General features: G+C 38.4%; 1 protein-coding gene across 6 annotated transcripts in view; it reads right to left on the reverse strand.

Moving 5' to 3' along the window:
• Window positions 1–2,721: 2,721 nt before the first annotated feature.
• The window catches only part of ZC3H13 (zinc finger CCCH-type containing 13), a 40,358-nt gene continuing 17,963 nt past the window's right edge, over window positions 2,722–25,116 (reverse strand). For 2 of the 6 annotated variants that reach the window (XM_057374742.1, XM_057374738.1), the window contains 12 exons: window positions 24,208–24,381; window positions 21,115–21,425; window positions 19,575–20,051; window positions 18,347–18,529; window positions 14,734–15,277; window positions 13,938–14,041; window positions 12,517–13,533; window positions 11,031–11,546; window positions 7,824–7,979; window positions 7,024–7,224; window positions 3,788–3,951; window positions 2,722–3,208 (listed from right to left, as the gene is read on the reverse strand). In XM_057374742.1, the coding sequence (XP_057230725.1) occupies window positions 3,038–3,208; window positions 3,788–3,951; window positions 7,024–7,224; window positions 7,824–7,979; window positions 11,031–11,546; window positions 12,517–13,533; window positions 13,938–14,041; window positions 14,734–15,277; window positions 18,347–18,529; window positions 19,575–20,051; window positions 21,115–21,425; window positions 24,208–24,381 (4,018 nt within the window). In that variant the 3' untranslated portion in view covers window positions 2,722–3,037. The remainder of the gene's footprint in view (window positions 3,209–3,787; window positions 3,952–7,023; window positions 7,225–7,823; window positions 7,980–11,030; window positions 11,547–12,516; window positions 13,534–13,937; window positions 14,042–14,733; window positions 15,278–18,346; window positions 18,530–19,574; window positions 20,052–21,114; window positions 21,426–24,207; window positions 24,382–25,116) is intronic. The other 4 variants (XM_057374743.1, XM_057374741.1, XM_057374740.1 and 1 more) reach the window with 3 other exon arrangements.

The raw sequence follows: 25,116 nt of genomic DNA on the forward strand, positions 1-25,116 counted from the left end.
AGGTACTACAGTGTTTTGACACGTTATTTTTTTATAACCTTATATAAAATCACCACTGACATTACAAATAATAGTTAGCCAGCTAAAAATGTCCAGCATGTAAAAAACATAAAAGTTTTGCCTGAATCATATAGTTTAATAAGTAAAAAAAATGGCAGAGATTTTTCACATCATTTATATTTGATACAAGTACTATCCACTGGTGTGTGGGCACTTAAAAAAAAAAAAAGGAAAGTTTTAAAGGGTAACCAAGAAAATGCCAGCAAAATCCTACAAAATAATGCTAGTTTTACAGAACCAGTAATGCCAGGTGGATTGTTAATTAGGAAAAAAAAAAAAAAGGAAATAAAAACTCCCTCAGGTCTTCTCTAATTATTCTTTAAATGTGGTGTTAAGAACATTTTACTGAACCCTTATGTACTAGGTGTTACAGAGAGCATCACAGTAAGAAATCTCTGTATTTGAACTGAATTGCTATTCATAGTTAGGCCTTTGCCTGAAGCCAACACARCTGTCAGTAATAACAAAGACGTGAGACAGGCCTGCTGTTAGCACACTCAACATCCCACCTCAATGTGCTGGTTCCAAGTGGAGAAAACGGATAACAAACTGATACAAACCAACTGTCAAAAAATTTAGTGGTTCATAACTCATTTTCAAGCTGAATGAGAACAATGAAAGCAAACTGCTCTGCAGCAAGCCAATATCAAGGTATAGCTATGGAATTTTTTCCCACTCTCTCTGAGCAGAATTCAAAGCAACAGTTCAGGTTCAAAGACAGGAAAATATAGAGGTGTATACAGAGACTTAGTCTGAAGTTTTAGAAGTCGCTGTTTCACATGAAGGACACCACAGACTGCCTAAAGATACGGTACTGGGATGACCCATAGATCCCACAAAAGATACTAAATTCTCAAACTGAAAGCAATTCTTACAAAATTGAACCCAGGCTTGACAAATCTCTAACACGCCACTGAAATCTTAACACACAGGAAAAATTTTATTGGCGACTGCCTCTACAGTTAACATCCAAAACCTCCGGAAACTCAGCAACTGTGAAACACCATCAGCTGCTGCATGGGACTGATCTGCCCTAATAATTAACAGAATGTAAAATTCATCACAGAACATCCTGAGTTATAAGGGGCCCACAGAAATCATCAGTCGAACTCCTGGCCCTGCAGAGGATACTGACAAATCACACCACGTGGCTGAGCACATTGTTCAAATGCTTCTTAAGCTCTGTCAGACTTGGTGCTGTGACCACTTCCTTGGGGAGCCTGTTCCAGTGCCTGACCATCTGGGTGAAGAGTATTTTCCTATTCTACCCAACCTAAAGTTCCCCTGACTCAGCTTCATGCTGCTTCCTCTTGTCCTGTCACTTGGCACCAGAGAAAAGACATCAGTGTCTGCCCCTCCTCTTCCCCTCATGAGGATGCTGAAGACCCCAATGAGGTCGCCACTCAGTCTCCTCAGCCATTCCTCAGCTTTCCCTTAAGACCCTCCTACACCTTCAGAGCCCTCCTTTGAACACTTTCYAACRGCTTTACACCTTTCTTAAAATGTGGGGCACGAAACTGTTGCAAGGACTCAAGGAAAAACCGCCCTCTGTGAAGCAGAGCAGGACAATCCCCTCTCTTGCCCATCTGGTGATGCTGTGCCTGGTGCCCCCMAGGACAGGGCTGTCCCTCCTGGCTGCCAGGRCACTGCTGACTCATRCTCAAGCTGCCATTGACTGGCATCTCCAGGTTCCTTTCCATGGCACTGCCTTCCAGCACCTCATGCCCCAGTCAGCACAAATATCCAGGGCTCTCCCATCCCAGGTGCAGGATCCGGCACTTGCCCTTGTTGAACCTCATATGGCTGGTGATTACCTCCCTCTCTAATTTACCGAGGTCTCTCTTCAGGGACCCTCTACCTTTCAGGGAATCAAGAGTTCCTCCCAGTTTAGTGTCACTGGCAAGCTTACTAAGCCCTTAATGAACCTGCTGTAGAAAACAGAGCTGAGACAGAGCCCGGTGGAACTCCACTGGTGACAGGTCCCCAGTCTGCTGTCACCCCCTTCATTACAACCCTTTGGACCTGACCCATGAGCCAGCTGCTCACCCATCACATGATGTGTTTATTCAGCTGAGTGCTGACATTTTGTCCAGAAGGATATATGAGAGACAGTAGCAAAAGCTTCACTGCAATCCAAGAAGATTACATCAACTGGCTTCCCTTGATCACCCAGGTGGGTTACCTTGTTGTAAAAGGAAATCAGTTTTGACAAGCAGGTCCCACATAAAGCCCTGTTGGCTGTGACCAATTGTCCTTCAGGTGTTTTTCAATATGCACAAGTTAGTCCTTTTTGTGAGCAGCCAGCATTTCCAATAGCACGTAGTCTCATAAATACAGACACCTAAAACCGGTCATAAATCACTTCCTGAAGTTTTTATTTGTTTTTGTGGTTTTGTGGTTTTTTTTAACTTTCATAAGGAAAGGGGGTCTTAACTGAATGGACTAGGTTTTTGTGTACAGAAATTACATTAAAGATGGAAAACTACATTAAAGATGGAAAAGAGCAAGAGTTTGGTCCAAATCCACACCAGAGGCTACTGTGATAAGAAGAGGATTTGGAAAAATGAAGCAGACTCCAGTTATTTAACAAATCCCAGATGTGTACTGAGGGACCAAGGTATTGGTGAAAATACCCATTCACAATAAGGAAAAAGACACAGACAGTTTTCCTCAGTTTAATATCAATTGATGTTATAAACTGCTAAACTCAGACATCTTCACATTATTACACCTGATGCACCATAAAACAGGCTTATGTTACAGTGTAAGGTTCAATATTACAAAAATTGCAGAGACCTTCACGCAGAAGTCTTTATTTTTTACTCCTATTCACATCTAAACTCAATATTCTTAACTGTGTACAAATGGAGTATTTCCTTCCATCTTCTACCGCTGCTTTCCAACCAACCAGTTCTAAAAAGCAACACCAACACTGGTAGTGTGAAATCAACTACGAAGTGCCACTGCAGCCATTTCCTCAAGTCACACACACTTCCTGCTGGAGAGCTGGCTGTGGAATTTTGCTGTCCTCTGTCTTTTCCTGCCCGGGAACTTGGCACACAGTCTTTCTTTTGAATAACCGTAGACTCAACCGTAACAAGTCACTGTCCATTGCTGCGGAATTTGTGTATGTTTGTTTTGTTGCACCCTGTTGAAATTAGAAATGGAATTTAAAAAAAAAAAAGGACTGAAAACAATGCCTTAACATGCAAGATGGGAAATTACCTCAAGTACTCTCAGTAATAAGAGGTTTAATCATACTAATCACACCACTAAAAAAGATTTTGAGAATTAATGATTTTACTACTTGCATACAAGGTCATAAAACCTACTGCAGAAGTTTTAATTTTAACTTGGGTTCTTACAATTCTGATAAAAGCACATGGAATCTTAAGCACGAGAGTTATTCAGCAATTACCTTTGAAACTGCATTTTGCCTAATTATTTTTATTATGYATTTCTAAATACAGAAAATGTCATTTCCACAATTTAAACCCCAAATTATAAGAAACAGGACCTAGCTCTAGTCTCAAGTTTAAATTAATGTCTCCTTCTACATAAAAAATAAACACCCTACAACCTCTCTAAATAAAAGCCTGGTTATTATTTAAAGGAGTAGATCTGCTTCAGAATACCAAATACAAAATTTATCTCTCAAGAGAAGTACTCTGTTTAGGAAAATCATTGTTTCTCCACTTTGAACGAACACTGTAAGCAGACCACTTGCCTTTTCATTCTTCATGAGCTGCTTACGAATTGCAGAATCCCTGCGAAAGCACAGTGCTTTGCAGCAAGGACCCAGATTGCTGAGAAGACCTGCTCTCTCTTCTTTTCGTCGAAGTGCAGCCATATTCAGTGCTCCCAGTTCATGTTCAAAAAGGTTTTCTGCATCTAGAAAGAAATGAGATTTGCAGAGATCAGTATATACACAGTATTTCTGAACAGCAACACACAAACTTTCTGAAGTTTTACTATTTATATTTCTGCCTTCTAAACATTATCAAGRTTTAGGAAAAAGTAGAATATTTGAGTTTATAAAATAAAATGAATAAATCCTTCACCATTTGAAAGGAAGGATGGATACCTTTGTATTTAGTTTCAGCACTGGAAAGCAGTATTGAGRCAACAATCACTAGGAAGCCTAAGAATCAAGTGACAGCTTTGGACAGAAGGCAGGGCAAGATTTATGGTCAGATGTGTGACAGACAAAAGAAGTTTGTTTACCACTTGCATTAATCATAAAGTAGCCTAAGTTTCACTTCTTTGCAAGACATCACATAACTGTGCCAGTGTCAACACTGTTTTTGTATGGCTATGCAGAACTGAAATACAACTATYTAGAATAACTCTTTCATTTGTGGTGGATGAGCCTGGAGAACAAGACAGCAGATGCTGATGGACTAACCCTTCTGACTGGCCCACCTAAGCATTTGTTAACACTGCTCAAGGTAACAGGACCAGTCCTTTAATACATTTACCAGAAAAAACAGAGTGCAGAAAGAACACTTTTAGAAAAGATGGATGCTGAGGTGATTCTTGTTCTGCATCAAGTCTGTTTCTATGAAATGCAAAGACAAAAAGAACGCACAGGGCTGGACCATAGCTCATTGYTTTATAACCCTTTTACAATAAATAGGATTATCAAGAAACAGAAAAAAGCTGGAAAGGTATGTGGCTGAGTCCAATCCAGCTGCCTCTACATAGTAAAGCTGGGTGCTCAGCAGGGAATTTTAACACCTCACTCGAGATGCCAAGAACCCTGGGGAAAATACAGCATCTAAAAGCAAAGACTGCTACAGCAGTTAGGCCATGTGAACACAAAACAGGATAAAGATGCATTTTTTTTAAACCATTCAGAAGYTAGATGAAGCTCAGCAGTTTTTAAACAAATTTTTTAAAGAAGGTGGAAAGAAACAAAAGAGTTACATGAAATGAAGGGCAGATTAAAGAGAACTGCACTGGAGTCAAAGGCAACCGCAATGGACAATCAAAAAATGGAAATAAGTGACAAGACACTAAAAGGCCACTTCAAAGGTAACATGGACAGCTTGCAGCATCTTCTCAGGTGCCAGATGCTTGCTGAGCATATCTGGCAAGTAAGCATGTCCAAATCCATAGAAGAAAAATTGCATATAATAGAGGGCAAGTCAGCTACAAACCTCAATTTCATCACATACTACAGATTTTTGTTTCCAAAGAAAAATAATTTAAAAAGCACACCCTGAAACAAGGTATCGTTTCCTTTCTTTCTGTATTTAAGGGCATTACTAGAACTGTCTCAATTTACTCCTCAACAAGAACAAAGATGTTCAACACCAACCTCAGGAATAAGACTGGCAAGACAAACTGTACCACCATGAAGTCCAAAACAAAAATGCTACTTTTTCACTGTTACACACATTGAACACATCTAGATCAGATTCATTCAGTTTTCAGGGCGCCACATTGGTGACTTCCTTTAGAATACATGTACTGTGGCTGTGTAATCTCAACATACAGAACATTCACCTGGCAGATTGCAGAGAGGGTGCATACACTTGAAAGTCTGCTGGCAATGTAGCAACTGTGATGTGTGAGAGACTGCACACACCAAAGAGAAATCAAGGGAGGCACTTCAAATCCCCCTTCCTCTCCAGAGCAAAGTTCTGCTGAATCCAACACTTAAAGACAGTCCAGGGGCAGTGCTGGAGAGCCTCCTGTTATCACTAAGGACTTTTTTTTCTAGGCAAGTATGCAAGGATTGCTGAGATTATTTTGGGTATCATTTCAAGCCAGGTGGAGTGATCCTGCAGTGCAGTTGCTGTTGTAAGGAACCCCTGGTAAGAATTGTTGAAGTAAAATAGCAAAATTAAAGCCTACAGGTAGAGAGACATAGTTCATACCTTTACTGTATCAGTTTGTATACTCAGGAAGACTCGATATTTTATTTGATTTGGAAAAATAAATAGGAACAGTAGTAGCAGCTCACAACTGATATAGTTATACAAATTACATCGCTCAAGCAAACAGTGACATTGATGGAGATTAGCACAGCTAAGAGAAGTTTTGATTTTTTTTCCCCAGTTATCTGAGACTGAGGTTAACAAAACAACTGCATAATGCAAAGAACTCAAAGGTATTGTTTCAAATTAAGAACTAGAATTTGTAGAGTAAAAAACCCCATGAGCTCTATAGATATTATTATTATTTATATGCCATAATTTTCTAAATTTTATATCCTACAATAATTTGCACAGAGCTCTTCTAGCAAGTATTTCATAGTCCTAAAAGAACAATTCTACCATGCAAGCTGTAGCAAGTACCTCAACTGGCTCCTGGGATGTGAAAGAAAAAAATCTGTATTCTTTCTCATGGAAAAGCCCTGCTTACACTCAGAATTGTAGTAAACAGTAYGGGTACAATTCATGCCCATCCCGTTTATCATGCATGTCATGTGACACACACTGTCCAAATTCCTAATCTGTAATTCATTGAATTTCTCACTTTTAATAGAGGTATAATATACAAATTTCACTTAGTGCCTTCATTCTGATCCAAACCCCTCATCTATGGATTCCAGAAAGGATACGCAGAATGAAAATAAAAGGACATGCAGCGGACTTCCAGAGAAAATAAGAAATCTTATTTCTTTCTTGAAATAGTACTAGTAATTCACTGGAAAAGATATGTAGCTCTCTAAGAAACTGCTAATACATTTTAGGCTAGGAAAGCACAAATAGTCTCACAAAAAGAATATTCCACTAAAATAAAAACAATTTTGTTTTTTTATGAGTCTAGACCTCCACACCAATGCTGGAATAAAACACCAATCTATCATGCTGCTGTATTATATTCCTGTAATTTTCACACAATACTCATTATAYACTTTCTGTGGTCTTTGAAACCTAAAATAATGAATTAACGCACATTTCATAAGGACTTTTTACAATGCACAAAAGACAGTTTTATCTCTGCAGAAATTACCTTTAGGTTTTTCTAACACTCTCTGGCAAGTCTCTTTTATTTTGGTGAAGAGCTCTGGTCCCGCCAAACGCTTGGAAATGCCAACTCTCAACATAACAGCACCTGGTGTGAATTTTAAGAGCGCAGCCCCCGGCTCTCGTGGTTCTTTTGGCTGCTTTGGCATAAGACTGGACCAGTCTACATCTATAACATCCACTGGATCTGCAAAAACATTGACAGAGAAGGAGTTATCACATCATCACCCTTACCACAATTGAATAATTTCACATGCTGTGCACATGGCTGTCTCCTAAAAGCAATATATGTATCAGGTGAACATTATTCTGCAGTCCTCTTGGACCCTTCAGGTAAGAATGCGAAAACTCATTTGGATGGGTGGTAAATAAAAAACATACAAAAGATATAGAAATACAAACCTACATAGATTGAAAAAAACCCAACCTATGCCKAATATTCTGCTTCATTTTTACTGCAATGCCTTTGTGAAAGGCTGCTCAGACCCTGCTTAGCCAGCAGGTTTGGAACGCATTCACAAGAGTCACAGTACAATTGARCATGCTTAGACAGATTCAAACTGAATGCTTAGAAAACCACATCACACAGCCCAGATGACCCAACTKAACTTAGCACCATTAGACAATTTCATTCTCCCCAATACACCTGGAAAGCATTCAAGCATGGACAGAATCTGCTTATAGACTGCACTCTCAATTTAGAAACACTGTCAACATCACAACAGCATTATATGCACACTGGTTTAATCTTTATATTCAAATAATCACAAAGGGGGGTTGATATACTTTTACCAGGCATCTTCTCATCCTCCTGTTGATCCTCACGCTTTTCAGCATCACCTGCCAGAATTTCATCCAGTTCATCGTCACTGATTGGCTCGTATTCTCCAGCGCCAGACCCCAGTGACTGCACATCATTTGTCTTTGTTTCATCCTCTCCTCCTACAGAGACAGATACATACTGTAGCTTTAAAGCAATCATATTTGTTTTCTAAACAAGTTATACGCTGCCTGAAGACAAAAAGATTAAGAAAACTAAGCTGTTAGCTTTTAAGAACAAATATATTCAACATAAAAACTGGCCTTAAACTCCAGAAAGAGTGAAGTTATTTCTTTCCCCCCAAATACAATGCAGTAGTTTGAACTTTACATAGACTGGTCATTTTTTTTGTGCAGTATAAGTCCAACTGCTCAGAGAAGACCATTTTCACAACATAAATGCTGATTATCTGATATCTGACATGTAGTTTACAATAAATAGTTTATAAACATCTAAGTTAGTACCACAAAGTCTTTCAGATGCTTTAGCATATTACTCTAAAATTAAGATTCAGTCCAAAGGTCCTCAAATAAGTAACCGAACTCCAAAACACAAAAAGGTAACAGGTAACCTGAATGAAAAAATTATGTACAGAATTTTAGACTCYTTGCAGCAATCACAAGAAGAGTGTTTAGAAAGCCATGCCAAACTTCTTTAAGTCTAGTTTGCCTTCCTATCCATCCACATCCTATCTGCATATACAAGTTCCTGTGCTGTATATGAAACAGGTTCCTTAGGAACTGTGAATACAAGACACTCAAACAATGAACTCTGCAGTTCTTGAAAGGAACATCTAAAGGCATCCTCTCACCTCCAAGACTGAAAGACATGACTCAAGCATTTAAAAGTCCTATTGCTCTAAACTCAGGCCTTCTTACGATTCTCCAACATGGGTACTAACAATGAGTTGAGCCACACAAACTGGACAGAATTTACAGGAATTCTCTTCTGTGGATGACTATGCTGTTCCAGCTCCCTGAGCCAGAAGTGAAACTGCTTCCATTTTAAGTTTCCCCCCTATTCTTGGAGTTTTTGGGGTTTTTTTCAGCTTGCCTTGGCAGGGGAAGCAAAAATACTCTTCCAACTAACCTAAAAATCAGCAAGGAAAAACCAAGTAAAAGACATGCCAGCAGAGCATAAACAAATTACTCAGACCATCTGGCAATGCTTTGGAGGAAGCATACAACATCTTACGCATTATTTAAGCCCACTCCTAAAGCAAACACATTCAGATTCAAAACATTAATTTAATGCTATCCTGATATACATTTTTTTAGATAATATACTACAGTAATTTGCCCTTTAAGTCAGTTTAAAAAAATGTAAATACTAGATACCTCCCTAAGATCAACAGATTTAAATCTAACAAGTCTTTCCTTTTTAAAAAGGTGAATAAGGTGATCTGCACTATATTTCATTTTGTGTCTTACAATTTTGAATATTCACTGCCTGTAAGAYCCATCTTTTGCATCCACACTGATCTACCAGATACACTAGTTCACCAGTACTACATGCAATTGGATCCATTAAAAATTTATTGTATTAAAAGAAATTATAAATAGTAATTCATAGATCTCAATATATTATTTTTTTAAAATTATTGAAATTTTTGATTTCAAGTCAAAGTTTGGTAATTTCTAGACTATAAACCTATCATTACTTTTACCACTCTTCTGCAAAAATGTACTTTTATATTAATTCTGCATTAAAAACTGAACACACTCATCAGCTGAATAGAGCAAGGTAAACAGGGGTTATAAAGTAATAAAATACAATGAAGTACACTAAACCTTAGAAAATCATAAACATGCTATATATAGGATGCTTTAATCAAATGGAATGCCATCTAGTATTTTACAAAAAAGATTAATTTTTCTAAAAAAATAATTTAAAATCCTAAATATACCATAGCTCCCTACAGATGATAATCTGCAGAGAATTTAGAACACAACCTCTGAAAAAYAGACAAAAGAATACACATTAAAACAAATATGCTGAAAAGCTAGACCTAAGAATATATTTACCATSCACAGCTTGTTTAGTTACAGATGCTCTCTTGGAAACAGGTTATGTACCCAAGAATGGCCTCTCAGTATTTCTTTTCTGAAGTTACCACACTGTACTTTCAGATTTATTGTAAAACGCTTTTCCTCAAGTTTAAAAATAGTTAATTCTGTCTATTGTAGCAAAAGCAGACTTTTCCAGGCTCACTTCAAACACTATCTTTGTCAAGTGCTTCCACTCCACAGATAATCTTCGTAAATGAAACTTTCTCAAGAGGGTCTCTCAACCCTAAAGACCACTTTGTGAGTAATCAGGTAGGAGACATAAGCACTCAATATTCCTCACCATTCTCTTGAGAGAGCATTTGATTTAACTGCCCAAATTAACAATGAATGTTACATTTAATTCTTACTAAGAATGGCAAACACAACAAGCACAACTCTAACATACACCAACCAGTTCCTGTGGATTTAGACTTGTTTCTTTTATGCTGTTCATATAAAAGCCCTTCTTATCTTCCTATTCTTGCAAAGCTCAAGATTAGAAGCTTGTCATAAACTCTTAGGAGTTTGTCAGTGTTTGCCCCTTACTGACTTGATTTATCAGTKCTAAGAACACTTTCCCCAGTACCATTAGGGCCAGCAAACTGAAGCTGCATTTCAAAAGACGACCTCAGGAAAGCTATTTTTGGACKACTGTGCCAAGTCATATGTATGTTTCACCTACTGATCAGACAACCACTTCTATGATAATTGGGCTCTGGCAGAAAAATACYCCAAAGAACAATTCCAAGCCAACAGTTTTTTTCCACTCATTACTTCCAAAATAAGAAATAAATCTTACAATGATATAACAAGGCAATCAAATGTTGGTGTTCTCTTTTAGCAAACTGCCTATTCAGAAACATTACATTTTGGTGRAATTATATCTCACATGATTTGTGCTTCTTTGCCTCAAGACTTCTCTAGAAATTAAGAAACAGTACTAACACAATTAACATGACGGAAGATGCTCATCAGATTTCTSTCTTATTGTCTGCTTCAGTAGAGAAGCTGAAGCTAGTAAGTTTTTCAGTAGAAAATTATTCTAATAAAGCTCAGTTCAGCACTATGCTAAACGAGAAGGAATAAAACACTGGTTAGCCCAGGTTCTTTTCCAGAATAACTCACCTTCTAAACTCTCCACCTTGTCAGCTTCATTTCCATCTTCAAAGCCTTGTAAAGATCCTAAATCTTTGTCTGTTTTTTCCTTCTCTGAAGCTGTTGAATCCCGGCAAATACCATCAAACTCCTTTTCGTGATCTCTGTCCAGTTTTGTTTCACTGTGCTTTGTTGAATCTTTTTGAGAGGAGATGTCAAGAGTTCTCTCTCTCTCTCTCTCTCTTTCAGCAGCATCAGGCAGCTGTCGGTCTCTCTCTCGCTCCAACTCTCGTCTTTTCTCCCTATCTCTCTCTCGCTCCCTGAGTCTCTCTCGCTCTCGGCTCCTTGGCCAGTCTTTATCAACATCTCGGTCCCAATCTCTCTGTCTCCCCTCTCTCCTGTCTCTCTCTCGCTCACGATCATGTTCATGTCGATCTCGCTCCTGAAGCCTTTCCCTGCTATCAAAGGACCCAGATCTGGAATGAACCTGACGATCTGACTCAGGGGARCTTCTTCTTGAACTGTGGCTTCTTGAATCCTGACGATCTGGATAAAAGATTATAAATATAAGCATGACTGTGATACAAAAACATAATACCATTTTAGTAGAACAAAGCATTTTAAAGATTTAGGTATGAAAAGATACTTCTCAAAAGCATCATCTTCAAATGAATAATGTTTTCTGAGTRTTTATAGTTTTAGCCTTACTTAAAACCATGAAGTAACTTCTCCCACTTCCAAAACATAATTTTAATGGCTACTTTCTACTATGACAGAAACCAACTGAAGGTACACAATCTTAACTCAAAAATTTAGGCATGGTGGGGGGAAAAAAATCATCTCAAAATTCAAATTTTTCAAAACATGTCTTCGAAAAGCTAGGAATACCTTAGTTAACAAATGATGAATTCAGAAAAATAATTTCAGGCATGAGGAGAACAGAGGCAAAATGCTTTCAGAAGAAGATATTTTTGTATTGATGCTGTTGCAGGGTTAAAACATTTTACCTGGACTTTTTTTTTCRAAGTAACTACAAACGTAAAAGAAGTCACTGTTTTGGTTTGCAACAAAGATGATTTCCATGTGCATTGAAAGTACGCCKAAAAGGAACCATGTAAGATTTACCTCATTTTGTGTAATTTCAGGAATTTTCATACCAAAATTAATGCTAATAATTAATTCAAAAACATTATTTAGATGATAAAACTACCTCAATGTTCTGTTAGCATAAGCATTTTCTCTATGAGGTTTTTYGTCCTACAAATCACTTTATTCCCCAGGCAGCATGAACCAAATCCAAATGAATGTATTGGTGTAAACAAAATGGTAATTCTGCCCTTTGAGAATCAGTTTTTCAAATATGTWAACACTTGCAGGAATCTTGGTTCATTTTAGTTTTACAATGAAAGGCAGACAGCACCTCCCTCTTCTGTCACACTAATTAGAGCCATGCAAGAATAATTTAGGACTTGTACGCAGAATGACAGGTCAGTCTCACTAAAATGTATCTTATTACCTGAAGATGTGCTGCGACTGGGTTCCCCTCGTTTCAGCTGATCAATTCTGGACTTCCGTTCAGTGATTTCCAAGTTTTTCTTCTCCCTGTCCCTGTCCCTATCCCTGTCCCTAGAGCTACTGTGCAGGATCCTCTTCCGTCCAGTCTGGTCATCTCCACTGCGATGTGCTGACTCATTGGAAGGGGATCTAAGCCTGCTCGAGGCATGGCTCCGATTGCTACCGAGGCTGCTGCTGCGCTTCTGATCCACAGGTTTACGGTGTGGCCCATCCTCTATAGTGACATGAGGAGCTTCCACCTTTTCTGCCCTTGTTCTGTGACTTTTTCTATGGGAATCCTCTGTGCTTCTTTCTGGAACAACAATATCACCACGTTCAGGAACATCTTCATCTGACCAGTCACTAAATGTTGTCTCTTCTCTTTTGGTGGGGACTTCTGCCACAGCTTTCTCAGGTGGTGCTTCAACCAATTCTTCTTTAGTTACAGGAGGGGTTCTTGGGCCTTTTTTCTTCTTATGATGTGGAACCATTTCTTCATCAGAAACTTCAGAATCACCCTTGGACCTCTTCCGCTTTTTCTCCACATTTTTCCTTTTTTGACCTTTCTTAGGGGAAAAGACCTGACTTTCCTCAGTTGTTGATTCATTAGCGTACCTTTCCACCCCACTGTCATCATCTTTCTTCTTCTTTGTGGTCTTTTTCTGTATCTTAGACTTCTTCTTGCTGTCATCATGCATTCTATCAGAAGCATCTCTTTCTTCAGAAGGACGGTGTCCAAGATTTTCCTGAACCCTGGACCGGGAGCCTTCTGAAGCATCTGGYTGCTCTCTTTGTTTATCTGCTGAAGAAACCCTCTCTTTAAACTCTGGTTCTTCATAGCGCCGGGAACTTTCCTTTCTGTCTGACTTTCGCTCTTCTTCTTTCCAGCGGCTCTGCCGCTCCTCTGTGACGTGAGACGGGCTCAGTGACCGGGATTCCTGCGGCCGCACAACCTGGCTCAGGAGTCTGTGCTTTTCATCTGCAAAATGAGAAAGAATGTGCTTCTAGTGTTTAGGAAGGAGAATGTGTGAGCATTTGCTGTCTTCTGCACACCAAAGCGTGTCCATTAAAACATATAACCCATTACTTCAGTTCAATTTGTTAAGTTTTTCTACTGCTGCAGCAGCAACAGACGATTTCCAATTTGGTAAACAAGCATCTTAAACAGCAGATGTATAAGTCACTATCACCTGGCAGACATAACACATAGTGACAAAATGAAGATAAAWAACAAATAAAGATGAAGAAAAACGGCAGTGCTCATAAAAATGTAGGGAGGACACTTACAAAACATTGCCAATGTTTTTTATAATTAAAATTCGAAGTTATTTTCCACAGAGAATAAGCTGGGTCCAGCTGCAGAGATAGTCCACTCCCACTTACTTTTATCATCTCCACTGTTGTAAGCATCACTATCAGGAGAATGGTCACGACGACGTTTGGGTGACTGACGAGGACTTGGACTGCTTTCATTTCTGTGACGCTTCCTGCAGAAGGAACATGCACCATCAAATTTCTTCAGCATTCTTTGAGTTTATCATCAATACAAATGAGGTGTCCTGAACTCTAATCACCTCATACAGAAGACATTTAAAGATGCCATCAAGTTCTGTAGTTTTCTAAGTTGTCATTCCAAGTAACAGACAGGCACTCACAGGAAGCACAACACATAAACTTAGGATATTGTTCACCCCTTCACTGGTAGCCTTCTGGTATTGGGTATTTTGTAGTGCAAAGGGTAATGCACATCCCTAAGAAATTTAATTAACAAAGTCACAAACCCTGACCTAGTTAGCTGCTATTTGAATTTCWGGCTTCAGAAGGTACCACAGTTTTCTACTATGTTTCCATGAATGCCTGTATCATCAAAGGCAAGACAATGCAAGCATTCTTAGAAGTGAAAACTACATACCTCACTACTGTTAGCTCATGAGTAGTTCCATGTTTCAGCACTAACAAAACACTGGCTTAACTTCACCAGCATAGTACCAATTTGGGGACCACCAGTATGTGTATGTGCCACACAAATACAGGGGAGACACAGCTCCAAACCAGCCTATGCATCAGCATTATGTCTTTGCCCTTAAGAAACCTCCCTGTCTACTAACTTATCAAATTCAACAATTAAAGACTGCCTTTTTTTTTTTCTTCGATGGAAGCAATATTTAAATCCACTCACTTGGATTTTCTTTCCTCATGGACATCTCTTGASCCTCTTTCTTCGCGGATATCTTCTCTTTTATCCCTGCGGTCTTCCCTTCCCTTCTCTTTGTCATCCCAATCTCTCTGGCGGTCCCTTTCTTTGTCTCTGTCTCGACCTCTCTCCCTTTCGCGCTCCCGCTCCCGATCTCTCTCTCGTTCTCGCTCCCTTTCGCGTTCCTCCCGCTCTCGCTCCCGCTCCTTCTCCCTCTCCCTCTCTCGTTCCCTTTCCCTGTCATGGTCTCTGTCTCGGTCCCGCTCACGGTCCCTGTCTTTGTCCCGCTCTCTCTCCCTCTCCCGTTCCCGAGCACGGTCTCGTTCCAACTCTCTTTCTTTCTCCCTCTCTCTTTCCCGGTCTCTTTCTCTTTCTCTCTCTCGGTCCCTCTCCCTTTCCCGCTCTCTCTCCCGGGCCCTTTCATCTCTCCTATCATCAGACCGATCCACCCTTCGCTCTTCTCTCCTCTCATCCCGCTCGAGATCATCACTCCGTCCTTGGTGTCGTACCGGTGAGCTTGCTCTCTGATCTGTGAACAGAAGCAGGTTTTATWACCAGGTGCTGAAGGGATATATACTGCTTCCACTATACAATTGAAAACAAAAGCTTTTGTCTTGGCAATCTAGATCTTGATTTGCATTAAATGAAAAGCAACTCCCAGCAGAAACTTGAATATTCCCTTTGGGGAGAAAGGAAGACAAAAAGCAGAACTAATTTTAAATGAATATTTCAACATTTAGGAAGTGGACTTTTACTTATTTAAGCAACAGTTGCAAAATAAAAATTAATTTTCTACCAATTTTTCTGAATTGTTCAAAAGATAAATGTATGCCTCACAGCACAGCTATTGCTACCACATTACTCAATGATTCCAAATCTGTTATAAGATCTTAAAAAAGCTGTGAATGGTACGCATAAGAAATGCTAAGACTTCTGTACAAAGATTTTAGTTCCTAAATCTATTAGGAGTCAAGTGCTTTACAAGAACTCAAGCTATATATAACACGGAGTAAATGTTTCTGCAAAATTAGAAATATTGGCCTGTCTCATCACAGAAGAGAAATACACACAACTAAATCCACAAGAAAGGGAAAGGCAAGGATGAGATACAGGAAGCATAACTGCTAAAACTTCTCATTTGTGTTTGCTGCAGTCTTACAGTCAAGAATCTCAGTTTTTTGTTGTTCAGAGAGTGGGTTAGAGTCAAGAGGAAAAACAAAACAAAATGACTGATCCAGAAGAACAGTGAAATCTGATTTATCCAATTAGATTTACTCTCCAGAAACTTATCTACATATTGTTCATTGTATTTTGCTTATTTTTGAGTATTTCTCTAAGTTTTGACTACTTCATAGTAATTTCTATGCTCATGTTAGTAGTATTTGAGCCACAGCAAATCAATAAAACTATTTTCCTACAATATATATATAAAAGCACTATGAAAAAAATGGCATGAACAGAGGTTGATATTTCTCGGTCCATTACTCTGAGGTTGAGAGTGCACTTTGCTGTAAATTGAGACAATGTCCACCAGGCGTGAGCAGGCAGAGTTTGGAYGGGACTAAATCAATAAAACGTGCATTTCCATCAGTTTAATCAATTTTTATCTCTGAGTGAATTAACAATGATTTAGTGCTCCCCTGTTACCAGGTAAAATTAAAAGCAAAGTTGAGTGACATTTCTGCCTTTTTAAAAAGGTAAGCCATCAATCCATACCATCAGTTCTGTGAACAGTTTCACATTCTTTTAATGGTGCCTGTAACACTGTAAAATGATTTACTGTGCATACTGAGTATTAGATTTTAAAGTTCTGTAACTCCTATTTGTTATGTCAGTTTTGGTGACAGAACAGCCACATGAAAGTCTTACATGAATCAAATACTGCAAGTGTATTAGACAATTAAATGCAGACAGTCAGCACTTCTTATGCGACTTCATTTWTTGAAGTACTGCTCCAATGGTTATTTGGAACACTCCCACATTTGCTTTAGTTGAATAAAGACAGCTCAAATTTGCAAGCTTGCATTTTAAAATCATACTCCTTACATATCACAGAACTAAGTATCAGCCAAAATCTACCTCAATTTTTCTCAGAATGACAAATATTAAAACTGTGGTCTAATTAAGGAAACTGTCTTGGATTGTAACTCTGAGGATTTACTGTTACAAAAAATGATCTAAATGTTTAAGGAAGAAGACAATTAATTTTGAAATAATGCTCTTTATAGTTCACTCCCTGCCAAAGAGAAAAACAATCCATTCAAAGCAACCTCCCTCCTAGAAATTTATTTTGTTGTGTTACATGCTTTAATTTCCAAGTTTTTTTTCTGTTGGTTTGGGATTTTCTGGGGGGTGGCTGCTGGTAATTTTTCTTAGTAAATTAGGAACTTCCTAGGATATGAAGAGCACAAAATTATACATATATGTAGGATTTATTTGGACTGGGGAAGTGAAAGAGATGAAAGCTAGACTGCAAAACCCAACCTCCAGGACACATCCTGTCTTCAGGATTTTTCAGCTGACATGAAAAAGGAAGCCTAAAGTTTAGGTGTGCTGAAATCCTGCCTTGAAGACGAGAGAGAATTTGAAGCAGAGCCTTTCACGAGAAAAAGCAACAACATATCAATTTCAATGGGCTAAAAAGTATCTTTCAAAGCGGCAGGCAAAGTATCTCTTTGAAGAATTGAAATTACACAGCAGCTAAAATGTATGTCACCTGTAAATCAAAACTCAAGATAGAAAATAACCCACTGTACTTCTATGTTTAGTCTTCACAGCTCCACTTTTAATTTTTGTGCTATTTTCATTTCCCTGACTCCTCCTGTTGTCTTAATTGGTAATCAATTATAATATAATATAAGCAACAAATATATTCCAGAGTGTAAGATAGTACTAGGTACCTTCAGGACAATGAAGTACACTTACTGGTACAGAAGCCTGACATCTTACCAACTAGGTCAAAAAAAGGTCTTTCATACTCTTTTCATGGTCACTGGTAACTGTCAGCTTACTAGCTAATTATTATTACTGACAGTAGCAAAGCACTTACCACTATAAAACTCCCCAGACAATAAATTGAACTAATAAGAAATTTAAACTGTCACTTACTTTAGCAGCAAGCAGTCTATAACTGTCAGTCTAGTTTAGGCCTTCCCCAAAACACACTCCAGTAATTTACAGTAAAAAAGCATAATGTTTGTATACAGACTAACAGAACCAGTAACAAAATGCAACCATGACTCTAAGTTTACATGCTTATGTAGATGAAGTGGAAGAGGAGGCAAAGATAAGGAAAAAACATTTTATAATGAAATTATACAATGAAATCCCTTGAAGTTTAGTTTGCATAAATACTTCTTGGATCAACAAACACAGAAGATGCCAAAACCTAGCCACAGGACTAGAGAAAGGCCATAACATTTGTGCATATGTTGTCAATGAAAGATCTTACTACAGAAGTTATATCAAGGATAGGAGTAGTGTCAGTGTGTGGTGTCAAATGAGCTCTTTATGAATCGGTGTGGGGGCACAACAAGGAAGACACACACATTTGTACATTTGACTACAGATGTACATGTAAAAATGTACATTAAAATACCTCTTTCTCTGTTGTCACGCCTATCCCGTTCACTGTGTCTTCTTTCAAAGGAAGAATCCCTTGCTTGATCCCGACTGTCATAGCGATCCCGATCAGCGTAGCTACTCCTCGATTCCCAGCTGTCATGGTAGTTTCCACTACTGCTGTGACCATCAACCTGGGATCCTCTAGTTCCCCGACTCCCTAATGGAGATGTAGCAACACAAAACATGAGCTTCCACATGTAAGGAAATCTACTAATATTTTATACCATCTGAAGTATTAACACCTAATAAATTTGAATTAGCTGTTCACGGACCTAAAGAATGTAACACCAAACTCTACTTAACCAACAACTCAAATGTCACATGGTTTAACTCTAAAGTTATTAAATGCAAAAGCAAATTCAAAACTTTCTAAATCCTTATGCCTATTTCTAAATCCTTATGTACTATGGTCATAGTACAAGGTCTCCTGACTAGAAGTATCAGTCCAAAAGCCAATTTACATTTGTTCTGAGTAAGCTGTAAGCTTATAAACAGTGCAGAGAAAAYAGAGATTGTTCTCTCTGTAAAAACTGTATGTCACTTCCCTAAGGAAAATGTCACACTAAGCCTGAAAAAGCAAAACAAATTCTAGATAATTAGAAGTTATAAAAACTATTATTTTATTATTTTTAATAAGAACAATAGTAATAACAAAAACAATAATAATAATAAATAAAATGCATCAGACTTCAGAAACCATTTTAAAGATTAAAGTAACACTTTTTGGGAGTCAGATTGGACAGGGTGTGAGGCAAGGGTGTGCATGAAAGATGGTTTTCGGGCACCTAAGACATGCAGTTGTTTTTGAAATAACACAAGAAACCTGCTGCCCAGCGCTTTGAGATGCACTACCTTCTATGAATTTTCCATTACACATCAGCCTTTTACTTGTGTTTGTAGCCAAATGGAAAACCTAGGGTTGTAGAAACATTAAATAGAGTGGTGTAAGGGTTAGGCTTTACTTTAAAATGGGATGGCAGAATACCAATGTTCTGTCACTTTAAAGAATAGAGAACACAGTAGTGCTATAAATTTCAGCAACAGTTCTAATTTAATGACAACATAATTTAACACAGCTTTAAAAGCATGAACTATCTGGCAGCACTTCCATATCAAATATCAAACAAGGCAGTATAAATGCAAATACTGAATGCTCAATGATAGGGACACATGAAAAATCGTTGAATTAAATAATGCAATACCTTTATCAGATAATTCTGGACCTCTTCCTCGACTTCTACCAGTTCTATCACTTCTGCTCTCATTTCTGGAGTCACTTCTGGAGTCACTTCTGGAGTCATTCCTCGTTTCAGTACGAGAGCTCTCCTCTCTGCCATGGGACCTTCCATAGCTGCGTAAGTCATCTTGATACTGGTCATCCTTTTTATGGGCATCACGACTCTCTCTGTCTCTGTAGTCATGGGAGTCTCGTGTGGAGCGCGAGTCTCTCTGGTCACGACTGTCTTTGGTATCCCTGCTATAATCCCGTGTGTCCCTGGAATCCCGAGTATCTCTGCACTCCCGTGGCTCTCGCCGATCTCTGGTGTCCCTTGTGTCCCTCCGATCTCTTCCATCACGAGACTCTCTGTCATCTCTATGGTCCCTGGAGGTACTCTGCTCTTGGTCATAATCACGATCATCTCTTGTTTCTCTTTCTTTTTCTCTTTTCCCTCTTGTTTCTATAAAATGTTCAAAAGAATATTATATGCTTGTCTTAATCAGAGCAAGCAAAAATTTAGCATAAAAATAACACTAAAACAACATAGCCAAAATATTTAGTGAATTACAATTAACATGTAAATGGGACAAGATCATGTTGGATTATCCACCTGTAAGCTTTAAAGATCTTACTGTGAATATGAATCTCTCAAAATATCTACCTGTTCAAAAGACAGTGAGTATAATAAAAGTAAATGTCAAACATACTAAAAAGCAAGCACACTTCAATAATTTTAAGTTTTAAGGGTACTGTCATTACTCCTCCAATCATAGATTCCTCTTATTTTCTACACACACATACACACACACACATACTTCCAGAAAATTTGTTGTGTATTTAGCTTACTTATAATGCCTCAATGCACTGCTAAAATCTGTTGTTCGTCGGGAGTTTTTGTGGTCTGTTTTTGGTTTGTGGGGGTTTTTGTTTGTTTGTTTTTTGGTTTTGTTTGTTTGTTATTTAATTACATATTTATTATATTACTGCTACAGGAATGTAAGTTTACAGTCTAAAATGCAGCTGACATAGGTACTCTGTAATCTGTCTCTTGAGGCAAACAGCATGTTTATTCATCACATACTGCTCAATCAGAACTACAGATTTCCAGAGGGAATGATTGTTTCTTTGCACACACCTCACTTAATGTCAATTACAAAGACAACAGACAGCAATCAGYGGGAACTGGATTTGGGCATCTCACAGAAAAGAATAATAGTTACTTAGGAGTACCCTGCCGTGAAAATCACCTACCTACTGACACCACCACTGCATTACACARGAATACCTACAAAGATACCTACAGCACCTTTACAATCAGTTGAACCTACATAAGCAGCTCTACTAGGAATACTCTAATACACAGTACCTGCAAACAGCACAGGAAGAGTAAACACAGCCAGTATTTCCTTCACCCCCTGGCCCCAGGGATGGATGTAGACAACACCACAATTTGAAAACCAAGTTTCAAAATTCAATTTGCAAATAAGTAACACTAATTCTGAAGCGCTATTTTTCATTCATACCRTCTCGCCTTTCATGGCGCCTGTCATGAGACTGTGAAGTCCGATCACGATCATGTCTTCCCTTGTCTCTTCCAGGAGATCGGTGTCTCGAAGGACTTCGCTTCCTCTGAGGTGGAGTGGAAGAGTGTGGGGGATAAGGGGAAGATGAACGCCTTGCAGGCGGGGAAGCTGTCCTTTGATARGATGGAGAAGGAGTTCTTTTGCGGTGTGGGGATGGAGAATGTCTTTGAACAGAGGAGCCTGACTGTGAGGAAGAGGAGTGATGTCTGGAGGATATGGGAGAATGATGTTGACCTGATGGGGAAGCAGACCTGCAATGAAGAGTTAAAACAGGCACGTGTGTAATGACTTGAAAGGTTCTTAACTCACTGTACAAAAAAGCAATTAAAACAACTTGTGTATTCTCTACCTTCTGTCTACTGAAAATATGCACTGTTTCTATAAAACATCAAACTTGGCTTCCCTCCAGGGTGCCAAGTATATGCTTTCAGAATATACTTACCTTTAAATGATTATTATTTATTTAATACCCAGGAAAAATTTGTCCAATCAGAATTTTATTATATAGCTACCAGAATGTAGGGGAAGGGAGGGAGGAGCCAGAAAAAGATCATTATCTTCTCCCCCATCCCCAAAAAAGAACCATTGTTTTCTTTGATATAAAATCCTTTTTGGAGTTCATAATAAAATTATGCAGATAATTTTTACAAAGTGTAGTAAGATTTTTTGTTTACAACAACACTGGTTTTTTTTACAAAGCAAAAGTGTCTCCTTCTTATACGCTTCTAACATCTTGTATTGTAAGCATTGATCTTTAAAAAATTCTTGGGTCCAGAGAAACCATACACGTAAGTTACTAAAAATGTCGGCAAACATTTTTAGTGAATGTTTACAAACAGGGAAAACTCACATCTGATAGGAGAAAATATATATGAAATATCTCTGATATTTGAAATCCCATCACTAACTACAGGTAATTTACACAACAGCAAAAATTTCCTCATAATATGACTAACGTGGACAAAAACACATTTTAAGTCTTTATGCTCAGTAGTAACTTTTTTCCTTTACCAGCATAAAAGTAACTTGCAAGTATCTTTTCTCATGAAATATTTACCACCCTTAATTCCCAACTTCCTTCTACTTTACAAAACTCCAGATACCACAAGGACAAGTGTGGAAGTTAAAAAGCCACACATGGGCAACATATCTTCAAAAATCTCACTATTCCTGAGGAAATAAGTAGCCTGCACGCCTCTGAGATGACAATTCATATACAAAAGAAAGAGACGACCTGGAATTAGTAGTAAAATTTCCAAAGCAGTTCAAGTAAAATTCTGTCAGGGCTAGATATAGCTGACAGAATCCAAAAGACTTTCATAACTTTCCATCTTTAAACTAAGACTACATTCACTTTTCCCTGTGAAACTATTATTTTGAAACAGAGGGTTACCAAAGTTGGCTTGGATGGAAGGCTTTCAGTGGTATGGAGACAAAATATTTCAAATATCCTTCCCTGCTTCTACCACAAGGCTCATTTATCTTCCCTGCTTAACATTCCCTTGCACAACACTAGATACAAGCAGGTAATGATGAGCAAACTACTAGATGTCAYGCTTTAACCCCAGTCAGCAACTAAGTACCACACAGATGCTCACTTACTCTCCCATCCACCCCCAGCAGGATGTAGAGGAGAATGGGAAAAAGGTAAAGCCTGTGAGYTGAGATAAGAACAGTTTAAAAATTGAAATCAAGTAAATAATAATAATGATGGCAACAATAATAGAAATGAAAAGGGAGATAACAAAAAGAGAGAGGAAAAGAAGAAAACCAAGAGAAACAGTGATGCATAGATTTTTGCTCACCTCAACTGATGCCCAGCCTGCCACTGARCAGCAATTGGCAGCTCCTGGACAATCCCCTCAGTTTAATACTGAATGTGATGTTCAGCAGTAAGGAATCTTTTTGGCCAGTTCAGGTCAGCTGTCCTGACCAAATTCCCTCCTTGCATTCTGTGCACCTGCTTACTGGCAGGGTGTGGGAAACTGGTAAGCATTACTTAGCAATAACTAAAACATCTGTGTAGTGCCATCAGTATTCTCATGCTAAATCCAAAACACAGCACTGCAGTAGCTACCAGGAAGGAAATTAACTATCCCAGCTGAAACCAGGACATTGGAGAAAGCTAAAACACAGGGAAAAGAATATGGAAGAAGTGTTTTGCAGACTCCATACTACTGCTCCAAGAAGAACAGTACTCTACTCTCTTCCCTATGTAGAATCCAATTTAGCAAAAATGTCCATCAGTAACATCTAGCATAAAACAATCCAACACTGCTCCAGCTGAACTAAGTTGTCACAGAAGCCAAAGAATTTGCTTACAACTCTTTGGATTGCTGAATTTATTTTGCTTGTTTTATCAGCATGCAGATAAACATACGCCATCTGGAGCTTTGTCCACCCTTCAATAAAGGTGCAGAAAATAAGAATTACTCCCTTTCCATAATACAAACATGGGACTACAGTACTATTTAGCAGTGCCATTCTAAACCCGAGCTTAAACACTTTCAGACCAAAATAAGGACCCTACTCCATTTTTAATGGGTGGTAAGCCATTTTTTTCTAAAGTCCCAAAGATTTCATACCTTCCCTAGAGCTTCCTGCAAGAAGCTTTGTACAGCATTGTTTAGCCAGTTGTGCCTGCTTCTCAAGAAAGATGTGCAGAGCCAGACCTTGTGTATCACTCTACCCATTTGAGAACAGAGAAACTCTGCTCCTTTCCCATCTCCAAGGTAAAGGATTTTCCCATGTTATACTATTTAAGAAGGTTAGGGACAGATAAAGGTTCTCGAAGGATCACAGACTGACTGTATCACATATCAGACTTCTGAAGTTCTACCTGAAGACAAAGAATTTGAGAGGAACTGATACGTGGAAACTTTCACTGTGAGCTGTGTTCTTGCCATGACAGGTACCCTCACTGTAGTAACTTGGCAAAAAAAAAAAAAAGAAGTCTCAGAGCTCAAGTGCTTGAGGCACAAACATAACCATGACAGACACATATACAATAGATCCACAGAATTGACCTCCCACCTGCGAGAGGGTGAGAAGTTATGTTTGTGAGTGGTTGACTTGGCTGGAGCTCGGGAGGTTTGCCTTCGCCTTGCAGCAGGGGGTGAGTACTCCCTTGAAGGGGAAGAATTACTGCCAGAGTGATCTGCAGGACTAGGAGAACGTTTCTGTCTACGGGAGCTTTCAGAGGGATCCCTGGGAAACATAAACAGCAGCTTATTTAACAGGGATAAGATGACATTAGTACATTTCTAACACACTACAAACACTCCCAAGACAGAACTTGTGATTACAATATCAAGAGCTATGTTATAGAATCATTTGCTCCATCTAAAATTTCACACATGAAATTACCTTAAGCTAACAAAACTGAAGAATGCAAGATATGCACTAAATTTCCCGCTACACTGGACTGTAAAAGCTAGAATGTAGTAAAACAAAAACTTCTTATAATTTTACCTAATATTTAATGTGGTGGTAAAAGAGAATTCTTATCAATGGAGAAGTATTTTGCTATCTTATTAAAAAACTTCTWTAATATCAGAAATTTATTTAAGAAGCTTCAAGCTCAAACATATTTTTAAAGGCTAATCCCAGTAGCAAGTGAATGAAAGTCATTTGTCAAAACCTTCAACTATTTCACTGACTGTACCTCATGGWGATTTGACATTACAACTTCATTTTCATTATGTAGAGGGAAAATGAAAGACAAAAAACCAACAGTGAAATGTAAGGCTGTAGTCACCACAAAAATACCTGATTACAGTACAATGAAAAGTACTATCTTGATCCTTTCAGCACTATCTAGAATGTTCTTTTCTACTGCTTGCAACTTCCTTCCAGTAATGGAATGTGCAATCATGAGGGAAATAAAATACTTACCAAGTAAGTATGGTACAATTTATTTAATCAATTAAAAATAGACAATTC

The sequence above is a fragment of the Malurus melanocephalus genome, unplaced genomic scaffold (assembly GCF_030028575.1).
Source record: "Malurus melanocephalus ecotype Western Australia unplaced genomic scaffold, MMel_1.1 scaffold_231, whole genome shotgun sequence".
Lineage (NCBI taxonomy): Eukaryota > Metazoa > Chordata > Aves > Passeriformes > Maluridae > Malurus > Malurus melanocephalus.